Raw genomic sequence first — 19,867 nt, 5'->3', positions numbered from 1 at the left:
GAAAGCAGAGAAAAGTATGCTTCTTTGAAGATGTTCTGCCTTTGAAACCAAATGTCTCTAATAAAATTTAACCATTCTGCTGGCATGTAGTTGGGGGTTGACACTTCCAGCATTCATGCACCCACCCTGCCTTTTGCTCACTTCCCTCTCCTAGATCCTGGGGAGAAAAACAGAAGGAAGATAAAAATAATTGATTGAGATAACGACAGTTAATAAGAAAAGCAAAAATGTGCACATGGAAGTGAAGAAAAAAGAGGAATTTATTCACTAGTTCCCATTGGCAGGCATATGTCCAGCCACTAAGTGGGAAGCAGGGCCTCAGTACACATAGCAGTTTCTTTGGAAGACAAGTGACTTAACTATGAATGTTCCCCCTCCTCCTCCTTTACCCAGCTTTTATTGCTGATTATGATGTCGCTTTGGTCAGTTGGGTCAGCTGTCCTGGCCATGTCCCCTCCCACTTCCTTGCACGCCCCCAGCCTACTGATTTTTATTTATTGATTTATTTATTTATTTATTTTCTGGGGGAGAAAGAAAGCCTTGACACTGTGCAAGCACTGTTCACCAACAGCCAAAACACTGTTTTATCAACACTGATTAGCACATATGCAAAGCACAGCACTATACAAACTGCTATGAAGAAAGCTGGCTTCATAAAATTCATCCCAGCCAGACCCAGTACACATACCAATATGAATGGAAAAAAAGGAATCATAATTATCAAACAACTGCTTTCCAGCTTTGTTTTTCTTGTGAGGAGCAGAACATTAAGCACTTCATTTTCTCTTTAGAGCAAGACCAAACAAAAGAAGGAGGTAATTTTTCTTCATCATAAAAAAAAAAAAAAACGCTCTTTGGCTGAAAGTAGATTTTCTCCCCCTAAAAACAAACCAAACCAATCAACCAACCAAAAGCTAAACAAAACACACGCACACATACAAAATTAAAACAAACAAACAAACAAACAAACAAAAACTAAGTAGCTTCCACAAAGGTGTAAAAACTAGAACCCTGAGGCACTAACAAATGCTACCCTGTGATCTACCAACTGGCTAATTTCAGGATGAAATAAAACAGACTTCAACAATACTGCAAAATGCTTAATGGACAGAGATTAGTCCATCTCACCAATATTCAGAATATCTAAGAAGGAAGAGAAAGGAGAGGCCAACACATTATTTTAACCAGAATCAGGTGTCAAAGTATAGAAAGTTACTCTACTTCACCCAGACTGGGAATCCAGGAGGTAAATTATAAGAATGAAGGGGTAAGCCCTCAAATATTAACATAGTTTGACAGGCTCCTTCTGTTTTGGGTCATTTCATCATTTTCTGTTCCAAGCATCAGCATAAGAAGAAAAGCCCCTCACCTGAAAACAAGACTGCTAAGGACACTTTGTGCAGACATTCAGAGAAGTGCAGCAAAGTGTTGCTATCTGGAGACAGTGGGTTGGTGGTGTAGTTTGCAGTAGGGCTAGGGGAGGTTCTTGAAAGAATTAGGATAGACTAGGATCTCCACCCCTTACTGCAATTATAAAGGCACTAGCATCTAAGGAAGGAACCAGAAAGGAGTTGCAGGGCCAGCTCCTTTCTTCTGGAGCTCTTGGTGAGGAATGTTGCAGAATTGTTAAAGTAGCAAGCAACGTATTATTTCTTGGGAAGAGAATTTATCTCTTTCTTCTGTCTCCCAGTGAGAAAAATGTGGTTGAAGTTTCTTCTGGCTATTCTCCTCCTGCATGTAACAGCTGGAAAGGAACCTGAGCCGTAAGAACTACCACATTATTACTAATAGTATTCTTTGTAAGGCTTTAAAGACAGTGCTAGTTGATGCCACTACTTTTACTGTAAATATTAAATACTGTTATGACTCATCTTTCATATCTGGAGAGCTAAGTTAACCTGGAGTGTGGATGGCAAATGAGTGGTTCTCATTAAATACCAAGCAGACCTGCCTGTTGAAGAACTTCCAGAGAAGTTGATGTTTGTGTTCAGAAAGGACAATAGCAATAATAGCGACAATATACTTTGCTAAAAGCAGATGAGTACAGGACTAAGGTGATGGGCTAATGTGTAACAGTGGGGAGTGCTGGCAGAACTGTGTGGGGAACCAAAGACTGAACTCACTGGGAGCTACAGGGCAGGAGTGGGGGACACCAGCAAGAGTGTCTTATGTTTATTCCAAACCAACCTGCAGGTATAGAACAGTACAAACACTTTGTATTTGTTTCTTCCTGTTGAGGCTGTTTCTCCATTCTCTATGATGTGATCACTGTGCTGTTTGGATCCCACAGGCAGTATGTCCTGATGGTGCCTGCTGTCCTCCAAAATGACTCTCCAGGACAGGTTTGCCTGCAGTTCCTCAACCTCAATCAAACGATATCTGTTAGAGTCATCCTTGAGTATGGTGCTGTTAACACCACTATTTTTGAGAAAACCATGATGGCAAGCAATGGTCTGCAGTGCTTCAACTTTACGGTAAATGAATTTTAGTTTATGTCCCAATGGAAAAGTTAGCTTGTTGGAACAGCTGATGTCAGATGTTCACAGGAAATGTAGGGAGGGTGAAGAAAGACAGAGCAGGGAGCACAGGAAAGGAACACGCAGCAGTAGGAATAAGACATGTTGAAGAAAAAAGGAAGTGGAGAACAGGTACATAGTGACAGACAAGGAGAGATTTTTATTAGACATAAGAAATGTAGAAGGTTCAAGAAAGACATTTCAGATGATGGGAGTGAGATGGGTTTCTCTTTTTAGGAGTCTAGTCCATGGGTAGAGGTGTTCAACAGGTTCTGGAGCAAATGACTTCAAGACTAGCATCCTCCCCTTGTTTTCCTGTTTCCTTACAGATTCCTCCTGTCAATTCTGTCCCACTGGCTTTCATTTCCTTCTCTGCCAAAGGCACCACAGTTAGCGTGGAAGAGCGGCGGTCAGTGATGATTTGGAATGCAGAGAGCTTTGTCTTTGTGCAGACGGACAAACCCATCTACAAACCAGGACAGAGTGGTGAATATCTGTTTAGTTGATGGCATTTCCCTTAGGATGCAATTTCTTCAGATAGAGTTTTTTATGCAGGGTGTTCCTCAGGCTGAGCTACAGTCTAGACACCTTCTTCAGAATTTCTATTAAAACCATTATGGGTGTTTGCTGTGGAGCTCAGAGAGTCATCCTCAGGATGGCAGAAGACTACCGTCACACAGTCTCTATTCATTTTATTTGTCCCTTCCTTAGTTAAAAGAAGAAGGGAGCTTTTACTGCTGTCATTTCATTCCTGGTAACAGGCCAAGCAAGTAGAAAAATGTGATAAGATCACTATTTATATTGCCGGTTGAAACAATGCTCACACAGTCTGTGATACTAGTCAGCTTCAAAGACAGACAAAAGACCAAGACCATGATTTAAAAATGAAATACAATTTTATTTTTTTAAAGAAAAGATCATGTCGTTTGCCCTCTTAGCTCTGATAGCTTAGGACTTATATTTTCTTTCCCTTTTATTTTTTTTTCCTGCAAAGTTGAGACGTTTATGCTATTCAGCTATCCATACTTCTCATCTTGCTATAGAACAGATCTCCACATACACAAAGCCCTATTTATTCGGATCAATTTCTTAATTCACTGCTAGGTTTTAAGGTTTCTAAAACAACATTGTGGGAAACACTGAGAGAATATTTCTTTCCAGAGGTAAGCCAAATAACTTAGTAGTTAGACTGGATCATCTATATTTTAATTAGGGATGAGTTCTGTCTTAACCTATTGCAGAAAGGAAAGCTTACCAATCAGAATTTGGTTCCACCAAGGTGTCTCACAAACATGGCCTGATTATTTGACAGATTGTTTGGTACTGAGGGGGGGGAAGCAGTAGATTAAATTAAATGCTGAAAACATAATGGTTTGTAAGGACATTTTTGAAGCATGCTTTTTTCTGTTTTTCATTGTGTAGTGATTGTCATTCTCCTTTCAGTTTTGTAAAGACTTTTTTTTCTTGTAAAGAAAAAAAAAAAAGTAAAAACCTGTACAAGATTAGAACAAACTTAGCTAACAAGAATTGCACTGCATTAGGAAAAACTGACACTTTGCCGAGTTGCAGTAATATTAGGAGCTTTCATATGTTCAAAGCAACAAACCTCACTTTAGAGACTGGGTAATGAAGAGGAACAAATTTGCTTACATCATACAGACAGCCACTGAAAGAATTATGGCAGTCACTTGAGACTACCTGACCTGCACTGCAGTGCAGCCATCCCTTTTCTCTGAGGTTAAGCAAACTTTCATGAAAGAGTGAGAATACAATGCTGGGGAAAAGTGCACTCAGCAAAGTCCCTGTAGCATTCTTTTACCTTCAGATGCATTTTATTACTTACATCCTGTGCAAGTGGGTTTGTTAGAAGATCCAATGAAACTGGAGGTGCTAATAAAAGCAAAAACACATGCTCAGCTAAATAAGCTCCAGTACTGTTAATGCTTTGTTCCATGTCTTTTCAGTGATGTTTCGTGTTGTTGCTCTGGATTTCAATTTTAAACCTGTTCAAGAGATGGTGAGTGATCTGAAATATTTCCCTGTATTTAAAATTACTGGGAGACAAACTCCTCTCGAATTTTAAGTAAACAGTTGTTGTGGAAAAAAAAAAATACGAGTTTTTGCATAGACTACATGCGAAAAGCAAACAAGATTTCCTAAGCACATGATGTGTTCTACCCTTACCTTACAGTCACATGTAACTGGACAAGTGTGTAGCAGATTGCACTCCTGACACAAGACCTCTTGCTACTGCTGGGAAAGAGGCTTTAAAAACCCTCTGCCTTTGTGCTGCAGACATTATTTATAGCTCTGACTAGAAAGCCCACTTGACAGTCTCCTGCTATTACCATTCAGCAATTGTTGCTTGCAAAAATAGGCAAGTCAACCACCTACCGTACTTTGCTCGTTTTAGAAAAGAGGAAATAAAAAGACTTACCATGACTGTTTATTTCATCAGTGACACTTTTTTTCATTGCCAGTAAGCTGTCTTCATGCTAATGGTACATAATCCAAGAGATGGAGGGATCTTTACCGGCCTCTTTTCATGTGGTTGTAAAGCAGAAGACAGCACAGTGTTACCAAAAAAACTGGTGCTAGATAAACAGAGTGAAGATGTAAGATCAAAGAAGCCCAAATCACGATTTACATGCACCTCTGTAACTCTGCATAATCAACTGCTTGTGACTTCCGCTAAATCCAGTATGATCAGAGCCTGTCCCAGCATTATCGTTTCATCTGGTCCCTTTATGTAATCTTCTTATTGATGTAGAACTGCTATGAAAACTGATTACAAGAGATCTGGAATTATACTTATTTTTAGTTAGGCATTTCTCACAATCCTGGAGAAAAATAATTTGTGTTTGTTCAGACATCTAATTTCTTCTCCCACTTTTTTTTTTTTTCCTTTTTCAGTACCCCTTGATCGCTATTCAGGTAAGAGATTTTTCTCTTTGTAATGTACCACACTTATAAACAAAAAATCTAGAGCACATATGCTTATATTGGTTTATATTAAACAATATAAGCACGTGCTTATATTGGTTATATTGGCTGTGTCTACACATAGCCATATCCTACTCCTGAATACACTGGCAGAAATTAACAGAAACTCCATAAAATTCGAGGATGCTGTTCAAGCTTTACTAACATGGAAAACATATCTACCTTCATCTCAGCAGTTATAAAAGTTGTATTGTTCTTATGCCTGTCTTTGACTCCCTTACACCACCTCCAGTTTGTTCAACTTGTTTTGGAGTATATCTTTTCATAACTCAAGACTGTGAACAAATATAGGCAGTGGGTAAAATTAGTAGCTATACTGGCACTTCCATGGCATTTTGCAGTGGTTTTTAATCAGAAAACACATCTAGACAATATTCCTGCAAAACTTTGTCACACTGTGAAATCATGTGATATTATTTTGTTTGCATTGAATCACAAATATTTGGAGTTTTGCATGCATTTTTTTTGCAGTCTGTGTTGTAAAGAGTTCAAGAAAATGGCACGAGTTAGCATTCTGTAACCTAACTAGCATGAAATACAGTCGGAGGCAAAAGACACTTCAGTACAAAAGAAATGCTCCCTTCCTCCTTCTAGTAGCAGAAAGAAAAGAAAAAAAAAAAAAAAAAAAGGTTCCTTAAGGGCAAGATTTGTTGGGGATAAGGTAGGCTGAAGGAGAAACATGAAGAAGGGATTTTCTTTCTCTCCCCCCTTGACACAAAACTAGCAAAATACATGCTAAAGAGCAGGGGAAAACAGTGTAGTGCAACTTCCTCTGATCATTGAGACTAATACCTAGGATTGCAAAGGATAGCTAAATCTGAGATCGTCAGATAAGAATCTAGCAACATTAAGAACTGGAGTACCAAGGCATAATTTATCTCAAGTAGCATTTGCATTAAACAGCTTCTTCAATGAATTAAGAGCAACTTGCCCTATGTTTCTTTGTTTCTGGTTTTGTATGCTAGTTGCAAAAGATTTCTGAGGCAAACAAACTGTGACTCTATATACTTTTTTTCTTCAGGATCCACGGAACAACAGGATCTTTCAGTGGCAAAATGTGACATCAGAGATGAATATTGTCCAGATTGAATTCCCACTAACTGAAGAGCCTATCCTGGGGAACTATAAAATTATCATAGAAAAGAAATCAGGAGATAGAACAAGTTATTCTTTCCTTGTGGAGGAATATGGTAAATGCCACCTGCTGGTTTTAATTCAGAGTAGAAAACATTATTAGAGATGAGTCTTTATAAGGCAACCCTTTTGATTGCTAATACTTCAAACACCTTCCTGGCAAAAGTAACTTCAGTTATTTTATTTGTCATTAAGAAATGGAGGGGAAAAAAAAAAAGTAAAAAGACAACAGAAATTAACCAATCTGCACAGATTCAGCTGGGAAAAGAATCTGCAAAACAAATCAATAAATTGATAGAAAAATCCACTGTGATGAGCTAACCTTCTCCCAGACAGGTCCACTAACTCTCTGGCCATAGCTTTACAAGACTTCTAGATATCACAGAATTCATCATTCAGAATTGTCATTTTCATTGTTCTCATCAAAGCTTTGAATTAATAGTTAAATGAACCTTCACTGATCAGGCCATTTCTTGGCTATCTTGACACCCCAGTGCTGAGTTCTCATTCCATCTGTGACTAAAGTTATATCTTATTTCATCTCAGGAGGGACAATATGACAGTGTTGTTTTTTTTGTCTTTTTATTCTTTGTTCTAGTGTTGCCAAAATTTGATGTTATAGTCACTGCACCAGAAAGTCTTACAGTCATGGATTCAGAGTTCACAGTGAAAGTCTGTGGAGTGTAAGTACCAGGTGCAGAGCAATTAGTAAACATACTGAAGAGCAAGAACTTCCCAAAGACTGTGGAAAGAGAAAGGACTTAAAGAACAGACTAGAATAAGTAGGGCCTCAGAAGAGGTTGGTCAGGGCTGACTTGGTGGTTGGAGTTTTCATTTGCTTGTATTCTCATCTCATTTTATTGTATGAGTATTCTCTTCTCAGTGGTGTTTGATGGGTTAACCAAATATTTCAAGGAGTCCCCTTTTAAAGTATGATGTGTCCTCTCCCAGCAAATCACCTTAGAGAGGGGCCTTTGTACAGCTTAACACTGTTAAATTCTAATGTGGGTCTTAATGTTTCAGCTGTCTTTAACTTCCCCACAAACCTTAGTCCTTTGGAAAGACCTTGTTTACTCTAATACAAAGATCTTGTAATTTATAACTAATGGTTGAAATCCTGAACCCCTTACAATTATGAGGAGTTTTGCTTTGATCTCAGTGAGTCTAGGACTTCACTCTAAGAAGAAGAATGGAGAAAATAGTAATAATTTGGTTGGCAGTTACGTCTGGCCATCATCCTTATAGATGTATTTATTTTGACATTTACAGTATGGTTCTGGTTCATGGGTTCGTGGGTGAAACAAAACTCATCAGTATGTCAACTTGCAACTTATATTATCTTTCTGTAACAGAAAGAAAGTTATGAAAAAGTCTATGAAATCACCCTAGTGTCTGGCTTGCTAGATCACTGCTCAACCTAGGTCTATTCCTGCGTAAACTAGCTTAAGTCAGTTTTTCAAGCATCTTCTCATAGACATTTTTCTTCTTCCCCTAGGTACACCTATGGCCAGCCTGTTGAGGGGAAAGTCCAGCTGAGCGTGTGCAGGGATTTTGATTCATATGGGAGATGCAAGAAAAGCCCAGTTTGTCAATCATTTACAAAAGATGTACGATGCATAATTATTATTCCTCTTTGTGCTTGCCTTTTCCTCCATGTTCCTGCTTCTCTCCCTTTGCTCACAACACTTCTGTATTTTAATTTTTTTTTCTTTCCTCAGTCCTTCACTTCACTGAACTCACCTATTCACTTAGATCACTAGCCAGAAACTCAGGGCACTTAATTGTCTTGGTTTTCCACCAGGCATGAAGAAGGACTGACGTTTTCTTTCTTCATGACCTACCTGAAAAGTGTAGGCAGTGATATCTCCATCAGTCCTATATAGATCAATTTAAAAGTAATGGGAAAAGACTTCTTTTTGAAAACTATGGAAAATTCTTCTCTTGACAGCTGAGAACTCATTTTAACTGATAGAATTCAGTAACCATTTTTTCCCCATTTTCACTCCGCTGTGGAAGGCCTGGCATTCTTCAGGTGGAAGAAGTATTTCCCAGATATGGGAAATATATAGACCCGAGAACTTTACTTTCACTTGTCTCACCAGTTGAATGTCCATCTAGTTAAGCAGAGCTGTCTTCATACAAAACTATGCAGCACAATATTTCCAAAACAGTAGACTAAGAATTTCAAAATTAAAAATGTAAAGAAAAGAGATCATGTGATGCATCCACAGTTGGTTTCACGTGCATCAGTAATCTCCCAGGCAGAGTCAAGATCTGCCAGACAGGGAGAAGAAGATACAACAACTCTTTGCGAGAGTTTTTTCTCTCCTCTCATGCAAAAACTGATGGGAGTGCCTTTCCTCTCCCATTGCTGCCTGGCAGTTACTTCTCAGGACATTTCATAACGTAGAACAAACAGGAGTTTGATGGACTTAAGAACATTGCATGCTGTCCTGGGACATGGGTGTCAGGCAGTGTCATAGGAAGCATCTGCCCGAGAATTCAGTAATTCTAAAAGATACCACCAAAGAAGGGCATTGTATATTGCCAGTATCCTTTGTAAGCTGTGATCCTTGGTAACAGAATTTTCTTCCATTTCCAGCTGGAAACAGATGGCTGCCTCTCCCGTGTTTTCAGTTCCAACATCTTTGAGCTAAATCGCATTGGTTATATGAGGAACCTTGATGTGAAAGCCATTGTCACAGAGAAAGGAACAGGTAATCCCTTCTAGACAGTCAGAAACAGCAACAGTGGTATGGTTACAAAAAGACAGTAGAGGATATTCAACCTCTGTCTGCTGAGCACAAGGATGTCTTCCTATTTTTATAAGCACAGCGATCATTTCCAGGCAAATGCTAACTCTGAAGTAGCTATATACAAGACAAAATATATCTTCTCTTGACTCCAGGCATGTCTTATAGGTCTGCAACTTACAGCTGCTCAGTCTATTTCCATAACTCGAGTGATGAGCAGTTTGCAGTTTGAGAATATGGATCGCCACTATAGAAGAGGCATTCCCTACTTTGGACAGGTAAGTGAAGGAACAGATAGTTTGTAGTGAAGGTGACTGATGGGATATCACAAGACAGCCAAGACGGGAAAAACTAGGGGACTATTTTGGGGGGATTTTTTTCTCCCCAAGCTTCTTTCTTTACGTATAGAGTGCCTTATCAGTAATTCTGAATACTGAAGAGTACAAGCTTATTCTGAGTTTGTTTCTGCCAGAAATACTTTGGATCAAAACAATCCATTAATTAGCATTTTTCTAACTTGTGTTTTCAATTTGATACAAATCACTGCTTCTCCCTTCAGAACTGACCATTACAAATGAAAAAAAAATAAAATACTGGGCAATGAGGGAAGACAGAGTAAAAAAAATTTACAAAACAAACAAATATACAAGGAAATACAAATATACAAGGAAATATACAGGAAACAGTTTCTGTCTCAAAAAGCCTTTTCATGATTTTATGTTTGTTGACAAATCCCACATCACCCTGTCAGTGATTTAAAGTGGAGGTATAAATGTATTTTTCTTTGTCTTACATTCAGTTCAGCCTTTGTCAGTGAGGAAAGGATAAGGTCATCTTACCAGTAACACTGAAAGGAAAGGGTGAAAAACATGCATATCTACACAAAGAAAGATAACAAGATAAACATGTCTAGTATTTTCTTCTCCTATAGATCAAGCTGGTAGACAAAGACAACTCCCCTCTTTCCAATGAGGTTATTCAGCTATTTGTCAATAACAAGAATGTAGACAATTTCACCACTGATGCTTATGGCATTGCTGAGTTTAGCATTGACACATCCGAAATGTTTGATCCTGAGATCAGTCTGAAAGTGAGTACAGGGGGGGAGGGTGGGGGGATGGGGTGGGGAAAGGAAGGGGGGAGACATAAGAGAGAGAGGGAGGGAGAGGGAGAGGGAGAGGGAGAAGGATAGAGTGAGGGAGAGGGAAAGGAAGAGAGAGAGGGACAAGGCTAGTCTCAAACTGAACCCCAAAAAGATGGGATGAGGTTTGAATTCTGGTAATAAAAATGTCCATTCTTTGTCTTATTTAATATTCTAGAACTCTCAAAAATGCCATAAAAGAAGTGAGGAAAATACCTGAGCTCTTACAATTCAATGGCTTGCTGCAAGGCTGCAAGACCAATGTGATATTTCTTCCTTCCCAGTTTGTCTTAAGATGCAGTTCTTAGATATGTGCATTGTGTGAACTAATCATTCTGATGTGAGTACATGATAATGGTTTCTGTAGTGAGTTATGTTTGTTTTACTTTGCTTCCCTGCTACCTCTCCTAATCAGGCAACATACAAAACCAGTGACCAGTGCCACACTGAAGGTTGGATAGAGCCTTCGTACCCCGATGCATCTCTCTCTGTCCAGCGCTTCTACTCCTGGACTAGCAGCTTTGTGAGGATTGAGCCTTTGTGGAAAGATCTGAGCTGTGGGCAGAAGAGGATGATCACTGTGCGCTACATATTGAACACAAAAGGATATGAACATACCAACATCATGAACTTCTACTATGTGGTGAGCGTGGGTTTGTTACAGAGTTTCACTGAAAGAGCTTTACTAGGCAGATATCTGGGCAGTGGGTTTTACCCCCAGCAATTATGGTAGTACTTTTCCAGCCTCTGGATAACCAGCAACCACAATGACCAGAAACTGTACTGAGCTGGCTTGGCAAAAGTACCTGCTCAGGCAAAATAACCCACAATTTCTGGTTGTGCTACTTTATTTTGTAGCAAGTAACCACCTTCATACTGGCTTAGGCTATGGTTCATTTCCCTTCTGTACCAGAAACTCTTTATGGTATTCTGTGCCCTACTCATTTCCCTTCCTTTTTATGCTGCTTCCTTGCCAGTAACAGCAGCAGTGCCATATGGCTGATGTTTAAGCATGCGAAGCCATCCCAATGCACATGCTTCAATTGCCATATCAATGTACATTGAACTTGATTGTCATTTTCTTCCTCCAACCTCTACCAACCCATAAATGTATTGTTGTTTTCTGTACAGGGCATGGCAAAAGGCAAGATTGTCCTTACAGGGGAAATTAAAGTTAATATCCAAGCTGGTAAGTTAAGTTGCCATCATGTTTCTGCAATTAAAAAAAAAAAAAAAAAGATGGGTTAACTGGGGACCAAGAAAAGACTTCTTGGATGTACACAGCAGCTATTGAGATGGTAGTATCCCTCTACACCCATGCACAAGTGCATTACTAGTAAGATCACTATAAAATCAGATTTAGTCAAGAAACTAGTTTCAGATATAATTCAAGAAATAGTGTCCTGTAAAGATGTTCCCAAAGGATAATGGAGGGAATGCAGAGAGTCTGTCTTGGGGAGGCGGTCTGAATCTGGTCACCTGTTTAAACTGACAATAAGTCTGAGGGCATCTGGATTTAAGCCTTGACTTGTCACCTGGCCACTCCCTGTCACTCCAGGATTTTTCAGTTTGACTACAGATTGCTCCACTGACAGGTCCTGATGCATGTCTGTCTATGATGGCTACTACAGCAGTAGTACAGCCATCTTTGGGTGTCTCTTCCTCTCTAATAACAGATCAAAATGGCACTTTCACCATCCCGCTTGTGGTCAGTGAGAAAATGGCTCCAGCCCTTTGGCTGCTAGTATACACCTTACATCCTGACAAAGAGCTGGTGGCAGACAGTGTCCGATTTCCAGTTGAGAAGTGCTTCAAAAACAAGGTGAGAGGCACCGAGACAGAGCGAGTCTTACACATTGCCAAATAAATACGTATTTATGCACATGTTCACAACAAATTTCCAGTTTTACTTCTTGTTTCCGTCTACTTCTCTCAGCATCTCTCTCCTTATTCTCCTTTTTTCTCTTTGGTCTTAAATCTTTCCCCTACCTCCACCTCCTGGCTTTATTGCCAAAAGGTAAATCCTCTTTAACATTAAAAACTACTTTTCTGGAAACACACTACCCCCATATTGTACCCACTTCTCCAGCACTAAACTAGTGTATTATTTAGTTTCGACAGTCTACGTTTTAACATAGCAAACACACTTTAGTCTTAACCCACTTCACAAGGTAATCTGATTTTTTATAATTTTTCTGTGGAAAAAAAAAATGTAGTTTATGTTTACCACAACTAAATACATATAGAAAAGGAAGCAAAAATAAAAATCTTGGGGTCTAAGGTTATGTGGTTTTTTTTTCTATATTCTTTTTCTTGTGAAAAGTATTGATTTGCCATTTTGAATTGAGATTTTAAAGATTTTTCTCATCTTCAGTTTCTGAAAGCTAAAAGATCTCCATCATGAAACAAAACAGAAGAAAAAACAAGTGGTGTTAAGGATAATGTTTTCATTTAGCTGATACAGTCTCTCCTTCCCCAACACGCACGCACACTTTTCCCCTCTTACGTAACACAAGTATCAAACAGATTTCTCTATGACTGGATTCATACCAGAATCTGTACTGCAATTCCTAAGGTAGCCCATGGACCTAGTAAAAATATGATTTGCTCGTTGTAGTGCTTATTACATGTAGTCAGTGTCATAATCAGATTTGGTTTGACAATAGCAGCAACAGAATCACACTTCATTTTAAATCACTTAAGGTAGGCTTTATTTAAGTTGCCGTAACGTGTGAGTCTTATTGCCTAACACCCCATTATAGTTGAGGCCTGGTCAACAAAGGCAGTGGAGACCAGACATCACCCTCTGGTCAGACAGAGCTGTGCTTTAAAAAAAGAGCTTTTACTCTTCTTCTCATCCTCCTTTCACAGAAATCCAGAGAAGCCCTGAGCAGTAGGGATTAGCCATACCAATATGTGTTTGATAAATTTCAGGTCCAGATGCAATTCTCTGAAAAACGGATGCCCTCAGCTTCCAATGTCAGCTTAGTTATAGAAGCTGCTCCTAACTCCTTCTGTGCTGTGAGGGCAGTAGATCAGAGTGTGCTGCTCCTGAAGACTGAGACAGAACTGTCTGCAGAAACGGTAAGCTACCCAAACAAATACAATGTCTCCTCCTCAGAAGCACTGTTTTCTTCTCCATTGCCATGTCTCTCTACTGGAGATTGTTAGACTGTGTTAGACGTCTACCACTTTTTACATGTGCTGGTAAACCATCTATAATATGTAATACACGGCCTTTGTTTCTTGGCAGTCACAAGTCCTGTAAAGGACCTGGGATTTGATTTAACCAGTGATTCTAGGACTCATATGCTCATAGGGGAAATTTCAGTAGATGATCACAAGTCAACAGACAGGCCACACAGCGGCATCAGCTCTATCCTGGCTACTATATACCCAGAAGGGCCAAGCACAAGAAAACAGACTTGTTAAAGAGTAAAAACCCAAAAAGGAAGGTAAAGCCCAGCTTACTCTCCAGGTAGATATCCCATTATTCTTACCGCATGATTCTCAGCAACAATCACCTAGAGGGACACATAGAACAGGTTTCCCAGGACCATGTACAGATGACTTTTGAATATATCCAAGGAGGGAGACTCCACAACCTCTTTGGGCAACTGGTGCCAGTGCTCAGTAACCCACAAAGTAAAGAAGTGCTTCCTGGTGTTCAGAGGGATGTTCCTGTGCTTCGTTTTGTGCCCACGGGCTCCTGTCCTGTGACTGGGCTCTGCTAAAGACATCCTGGTTCTATCTTCTTTGCACCCTCCCTTCAGGTATTTATGTACATTGATGTGATCCCCCTTGAGTCTTCTCTTCTCCAGGCTGAACATTCCTAGCTCTTTCAGACTTTCCTCATATATGAGATACTCATCTTTGTAGTGTTTTGTTGGACTCACTCCAGGAGCCCCGTGTCCCTCTTGTACTGGGGAGCCCACAACTGGACACAGTATTCCAGGTGTGGCCTCACCAGTGTTGAGTAAAGGGGAAGAATCACCTCTCTCAACCTGCTAACAACACTCCTCCTAATGTGAAGGAAACCACTGGCCTTCTTTCTTGCAAGGGTACATTGTTGACTCCTGTCCACCAGGACCCCAGGTAGATGAAGAAGAAGCAGAAAAGCAAAGCTGCTTTCCAGCTGATAGGCCCCAGGCATATGCTGATGCATGGGGTTATTCCTCTCCAGGGGCAGAATTTTGCAATTTTTATTTTTGAGCTTCATGAGGTTCCTGTCAGCTCATTTCTCCAGCCTGTGGAGGTCCCTCTGGATGACAGCATGACCCACTGATATATCCACTACTCCTCCCAGCTTTGTGTCATCAGCAAATTTGTTGAGGGTATGCTCTGTCCCATCATCCAGATTATTAATGAAGATATTAAACAGGGTCAGATACAGTATTGACCTCTGGGGTACACCATCAGTTACTGGCCTCAGACTGATCCACTGATCACTATCACTGATCACTCCACTGATCACTACCTTCTGGGCCTGGCTATTCAGCAGCTTTCAATCCAGGAAACAGAGCATTGTTTCAAACAGGACAGCATCTCAGCTCTGGCAAGTACATGGCCGTGTAATCAGGATTGCCCTTTGTGTTTCCTTCCTTCATAGATATACAGTCTGCATCCCCTTCAAGACCTGCAAGGCTATATCTTCAATGGGCTCAATCTAGAAGATGATCCCCAAGACCCCTGTGTCTCATCTGACAACATCTTTCACAAAGGCTTGTATTACACACCTGTAATGTCTGGATTAGGCCCAGATGTATATCAGTTCCTCAGGGTAAATGTCCTGTACATTACTTAAATCTGTTGAAGTGAACTTCCACTTACGTAGCTTTACAGCTTTAATGGTTTGTTAGCAGAACACATACATGACAAATGTTCTGCATGGACATCCATTCTCATCTGACTGTGGTGCACTCTGATTTTCTGTCACGCGCAGAACTCCCTCAAGTCAGTAATCAAAGGCAGTGATGGGATAGTGGGAGGAATTGAATAAACCTCGTCTACAGTATGGTTATGGCTGACACCAAAATATTTCTTTCACAGGAAATGGGCATCAAATTTTTTACCAACTCAAAGGTTCGGCAACCAGTTGTATGTACTAGCGAGACTGTAAGACCTGTGCCATATTTCTCAAATGCAGGATTCACAGCTTCTACACACCATGTCAAATCATCAGGTAATATAGGAAACAGGAGAGAGGTTTTAAATTTCTCCTTAAATGAACTGGTATTTCTGTGGACAAGACGTGGACGGTACTCATAGATATCATTTGGCAATGTTCAAACCTTCCGAAATCTCCATTTGAATCCTGGTCTGACACAGAATGAGATAGCTTAAGATGATGGCTGATGGCCAAAAAAAAAAAAAAAAAAAAAAAACCTTTCAGGTCTACACTTCCGATTCATGTCCAGTTGTATGCTAGGAAGTGTTGGCAATTGGTAGAGTGTCAGACAAAAGTGACACTGTTGACAATGATTCCTTTCTGAACAGAGCTTGGTGAAGAAACAGTGCAACAGTGTGGCCAGGACACATATCTATGAACCAAATGTCACAAGACCTAGTCCTAGGTCTAATGTTCATCTATGCAGACCAAGAGCACTTAAAGAAATGTTTTCTTGCTTAATGACATAAGTTTATACCAAACTCAGAGACACATTAATTAACACTTATATGGAAATACTGACAGTCTCAAGTAAAAAGAATTGGTAAATACTAATTATCCTTCATACTGGTCCAAGCAAATTAAAGCTTGTCCTTTTCTGGAATGAGGATTGATGAAATTTTATGAGGAGCAGCTGAGTTTACATGGCCTGTTCAGCATGGAAAAGAGGAGGCTGAGGGGAGACCTCATCACGGTCTACAGCTTCCTCACAAGGGGGAGTGGAGGGGCAGGCGCTGATCTATTCTCTTTAATGACCAGTGATAGGACCCACGGGAATGGTGTCAAGCTGTGACAGGGGATGTTCAGGCTCGATATCAGGAAGAGGTTCTTCACTGAGAGGGTTGTCGCGCACTGGAACCGGCTCCCCAGGGACATAGTCATGGCACCAATCGTGTCGGAGTTTAAGTAGCGTTTGGACTGTGCTCTTAGTCATACGGTCTGAATTGGGTAGACCTGTGTGGTGCCAGGAGTTGGACTCAACTGTTGGACTTGGAGTTGGACAGGAGTTGGACTTGGAGGATCTGGATAGGCTGGACCGATGGGCAGAGGCCAACTGTATGAAGTTCAATAAGGCCAAGTGCCGGGTCCTGCACCTGGGGCACAACAACCCCAAGCAGCGCTACAGGCTGTGAGATGAGTGGCTGGAAAGCTGCCTGGCAGAGAAGGACCTGGGAATATCGGTTGATAGTCGGCTGAATGTGAGCCAGCAGTGTGCTCAGGTGGCCAAGACCAACAGCATCCTGGCTTGTATCAGAAACAGTGTGGCCAGCAGGGCTAGGGAAGTGATTGTTCCCCTGTACTCAGCTCTGGTGAGGCCGCACCTCGAGTACTGTGTTCAGTTTTGGGCCCCTCACTACAGGAAGGACATTGAGGCCCTGGAGCATGTCCAGAGAAGGGCAACGAAGCTGGTGAGGGGTCAGGAGAACAAGTCTTACGAGGAGCGGCTGAGGGAGCTGGAGTTGTTCAGCCTGGAGAAGAGGAGGCTTAGGGGTGACCTTATCACTCTCTATAGGTACCTTAAAGGAGGCTGTAGCGATGTGGGGGTTGGTCTGTTCTCCCACGTGCCCAGTGATATGATGAGGGGGAATGAGCTAAAGCTGTGTCAGGGGAGGTTTAGGTTGGATATTAGGAAAAACCTCTTTACTGAGAAGGGTTGTTAGGCATTGGAATGGGCTGCCCAGGGAAGTGTTTACCTTCCATGATACCTCACCATCCCTGGAGGTATTTAAAAGACGTTTAGATGTAGAGCTTAGTGATATGGTTTAGTGGAGGACTTGTTAGTGTTAGGTCACAGGTTGGACTAGGTGATCTTGGAGGTCTCTTCCAACCTAAATGATTCTGTGTAATTCTGTGTGTTATCCTTGTGGGTCCCTTCTAACTTGGGATATTCTATGATTCTATGAAATTTCCATTATCTCTTAACAGCTGAAGTTGCTAGAGAAGAACGTGGGAAGAGACTCATCCTTGAGACTATTCGTGAATTCTTCCCTGAAACTTGGATTTGGGATATAGTCCTTGTAAAGTGAGTATTGCTGCTTCTCTCTCTTTGCCTGCTTTTAAGGATTACTAAATATGTCCCCTGATGTCCTCCTGCATGACTGCAATTTATTGCCACCTCTTCTTACCATTTGGCCTGGAAGAACCATCTTTTTCAGTCATCATCTGACCACCTGCCCTCCCCACTTCCATGATAAAATGTCCCCAAAACATCTATTCCCACAATGTGTGTACCATGACTCATACTCTGTAAGAAGAAGAACACATCTGTTTAAAACATGGGTCTGCAAAACAAGAATTCTGTTTTCTTTCCAAAGTCAAGTAAGAGATGAGCAGAAGAATTTTCAAATGGACTTTTATCCAAAGATTGGGGTGATAAATTCTGGGGATACTCAGATGTGGGGTTTCTACAGACAGAATAGAGGTAGTGTTATTTTGAAAATGTGGAGCCTCTATGGGAACTAAGGTATATGAAACTTCCCCTGTCCAGACTCATTCTTTGTCCATTCCCACCAGCTCTACTGGAAAAGCCAGGGTCTCATACACCATTCCTGACACCATCACTGAATGGAAGGCCAGTGCCTTCTGTGTGGAAGAATTGGCTGGATTTGGCATGTCTATGCCTGCCACCCTGACAGCCTTCCAACCTTTCTTTGTGGACTTGACCTTGCCATACTCTATCATCCGGGGAGAAGATTTCCTGCTTAAAGCCAATGTCTTCAACTACCTCAACCACTGCATTAAGGTATGTACTTCTGCCCACACTTTTAGTCCCTACCCCATCTCCAAAGAAGCTACAGAGTTTGTTGTTTGGACAATAAAAAAAAAAAAAGTATCAAAATGATTGGTATAGATGACTGGATCTGTCTCTACTCTTGATAGATGTACTGCTCGTTCTATCTGATGATAAATTATCCTGACTGGATTTGTCTTCCTATGCCACTACAAAGCAGAGGGAGATCTGTGTGAACTGTGTCTAGGACAGGTATACAAACAACTGTCTCCAGAGATCTAAAGAGGAAGGAAACAAGTGTTTTGTGGAGGATCATTCACACTCCACAGCCACACAAGCCATCAATGTCTTTACTGGGGTCTTTTCTTTAGGGATATATGTGAAGCTGTGGCGAAGTAAAGTGCTTGTGCCTCCCAAACAGAAGTATGTGGGAAAAGCAAGAAGTGGAGAGCAGACAAACCCTTCTTCTCTGGGACAAAAGTTCCCAAAAGTACCAAAACAAGGAGTACCAAAGTCCCAGTACATGCCCTACAGAGTATGTGTCCAGCTAGAGACTGTACTGCTCTCAGACACTGGGTGCTTGTACTCTCAGTACTCTGCACTTTCCTGGTAAAATGCCTCCAGACCACAGGTGCACAGCACCTTTGTATTGAGAGAGCTTACAAACAGTTTAAAACATACTTAAAGAAAGAAAAACAGCTCTTTTTTTGACTTCTTGTTTCTTATGTTGTATCTAGGAATCCTTAAAAGAGAGCAGGTACAGAGTCTATATTTCTTTTACTTAATTTGATTGCTGAAAGTTAGCCCTCCAGTCTCACAAGGAGACCACCACAAAAGGAAGAAAAATCAAGACGCATCTTAGGAATGATCTGTTATTGAGAGTTCATCTCTTGACCTCGTTTTTTGGGTATCCCTACAACAACAAAAAACAAAAATATTAGACAGTGTTTTCCTTTGCAAGTTAGTTCAAAACCATTAGCACCAGGTCAACTGAACATAGCTCCAAATCCTGATCAGGAATCATAAGTATGTGTCAGATATTTAACATCTCATTGGAGAATGTCATGAGGAGCAAAAGAGAACACTGTCAAGGTTGTATCTGATAGATGATTCATCTACACACCATCATCCTGGACCTTAAATCTCTTCTACACTGTTAATACTGGACATAAATAGAGACCATCTGACCACCCTCTAACAATAAAGCACCGTTTGCCTATGGTATAAAATCTTCATCCCATCACATTCCTCTTTCTGTTCTCAGATTAATGTTTTGCTGTCAGATTCCCTTGATTATCAGGCCAAACTAATCTCCACAGATGATGATGGATGTGTATGTGCCAAAAAAAGAAAGACCTATGCCTGGAATATTTCCCCCAAAGAAATTGGTAAGTGCCTGTGAATCTATCTGGTTTTCTGTCC

At 40.7% G+C, this 19,867-nt stretch overlaps 1 protein-coding gene across 1 annotated transcript in view; it reads left to right on the top strand.

Annotated features, from left to right (window-relative positions):
* Positions 1 to 365: 365 nt before the first annotated feature.
* Positions 366 to 19,867, top strand: part of LOC310895460 (ovostatin) — a gene marked incomplete at its 5' end in the record, with an annotated part of 37,979 nt that continues 18,477 nt past the window's right edge. The window contains 21 exons of the mRNA XM_083826862.1: positions 366 to 422; positions 1,636 to 1,763; positions 2,291 to 2,474; positions 2,846 to 3,002; positions 4,481 to 4,533; positions 5,430 to 5,450; positions 6,541 to 6,709; positions 7,252 to 7,336; positions 8,149 to 8,260; positions 9,256 to 9,370; positions 9,575 to 9,684; positions 10,338 to 10,496; positions 10,963 to 11,190; positions 11,679 to 11,736; positions 12,224 to 12,369; positions 13,482 to 13,631; positions 15,157 to 15,327; positions 15,597 to 15,729; positions 17,641 to 17,737; positions 18,229 to 18,457; positions 19,710 to 19,833. Coding sequence (XP_083682988.1) covers positions 366 to 422; positions 1,636 to 1,763; positions 2,291 to 2,474; positions 2,846 to 3,002; positions 4,481 to 4,533; positions 5,430 to 5,450; positions 6,541 to 6,709; positions 7,252 to 7,336; positions 8,149 to 8,260; positions 9,256 to 9,370; positions 9,575 to 9,684; positions 10,338 to 10,496; positions 10,963 to 11,190; positions 11,679 to 11,736; positions 12,224 to 12,369; positions 13,482 to 13,631; positions 15,157 to 15,327; positions 15,597 to 15,729; positions 17,641 to 17,737; positions 18,229 to 18,457; positions 19,710 to 19,833 — 2,686 coding nt within the window. The remainder of the gene's footprint in view (positions 423 to 1,635; positions 1,764 to 2,290; positions 2,475 to 2,845; positions 3,003 to 4,480; positions 4,534 to 5,429; positions 5,451 to 6,540; positions 6,710 to 7,251; positions 7,337 to 8,148; positions 8,261 to 9,255; positions 9,371 to 9,574; positions 9,685 to 10,337; positions 10,497 to 10,962; positions 11,191 to 11,678; positions 11,737 to 12,223; positions 12,370 to 13,481; positions 13,632 to 15,156; positions 15,328 to 15,596; positions 15,730 to 17,640; positions 17,738 to 18,228; positions 18,458 to 19,709; positions 19,834 to 19,867) is intronic.

The sequence above is a fragment of the Anser anser genome (genome assembly GCF_964211835.1).
Source record: "Anser anser genome assembly, chromosome: 1".
Lineage (NCBI taxonomy): Eukaryota > Metazoa > Chordata > Aves > Anseriformes > Anatidae > Anser > Anser anser.
Note: the sequence above shows the minus strand (reverse complement) of the source record. Positions and strands in the feature narration are given on the sequence as shown.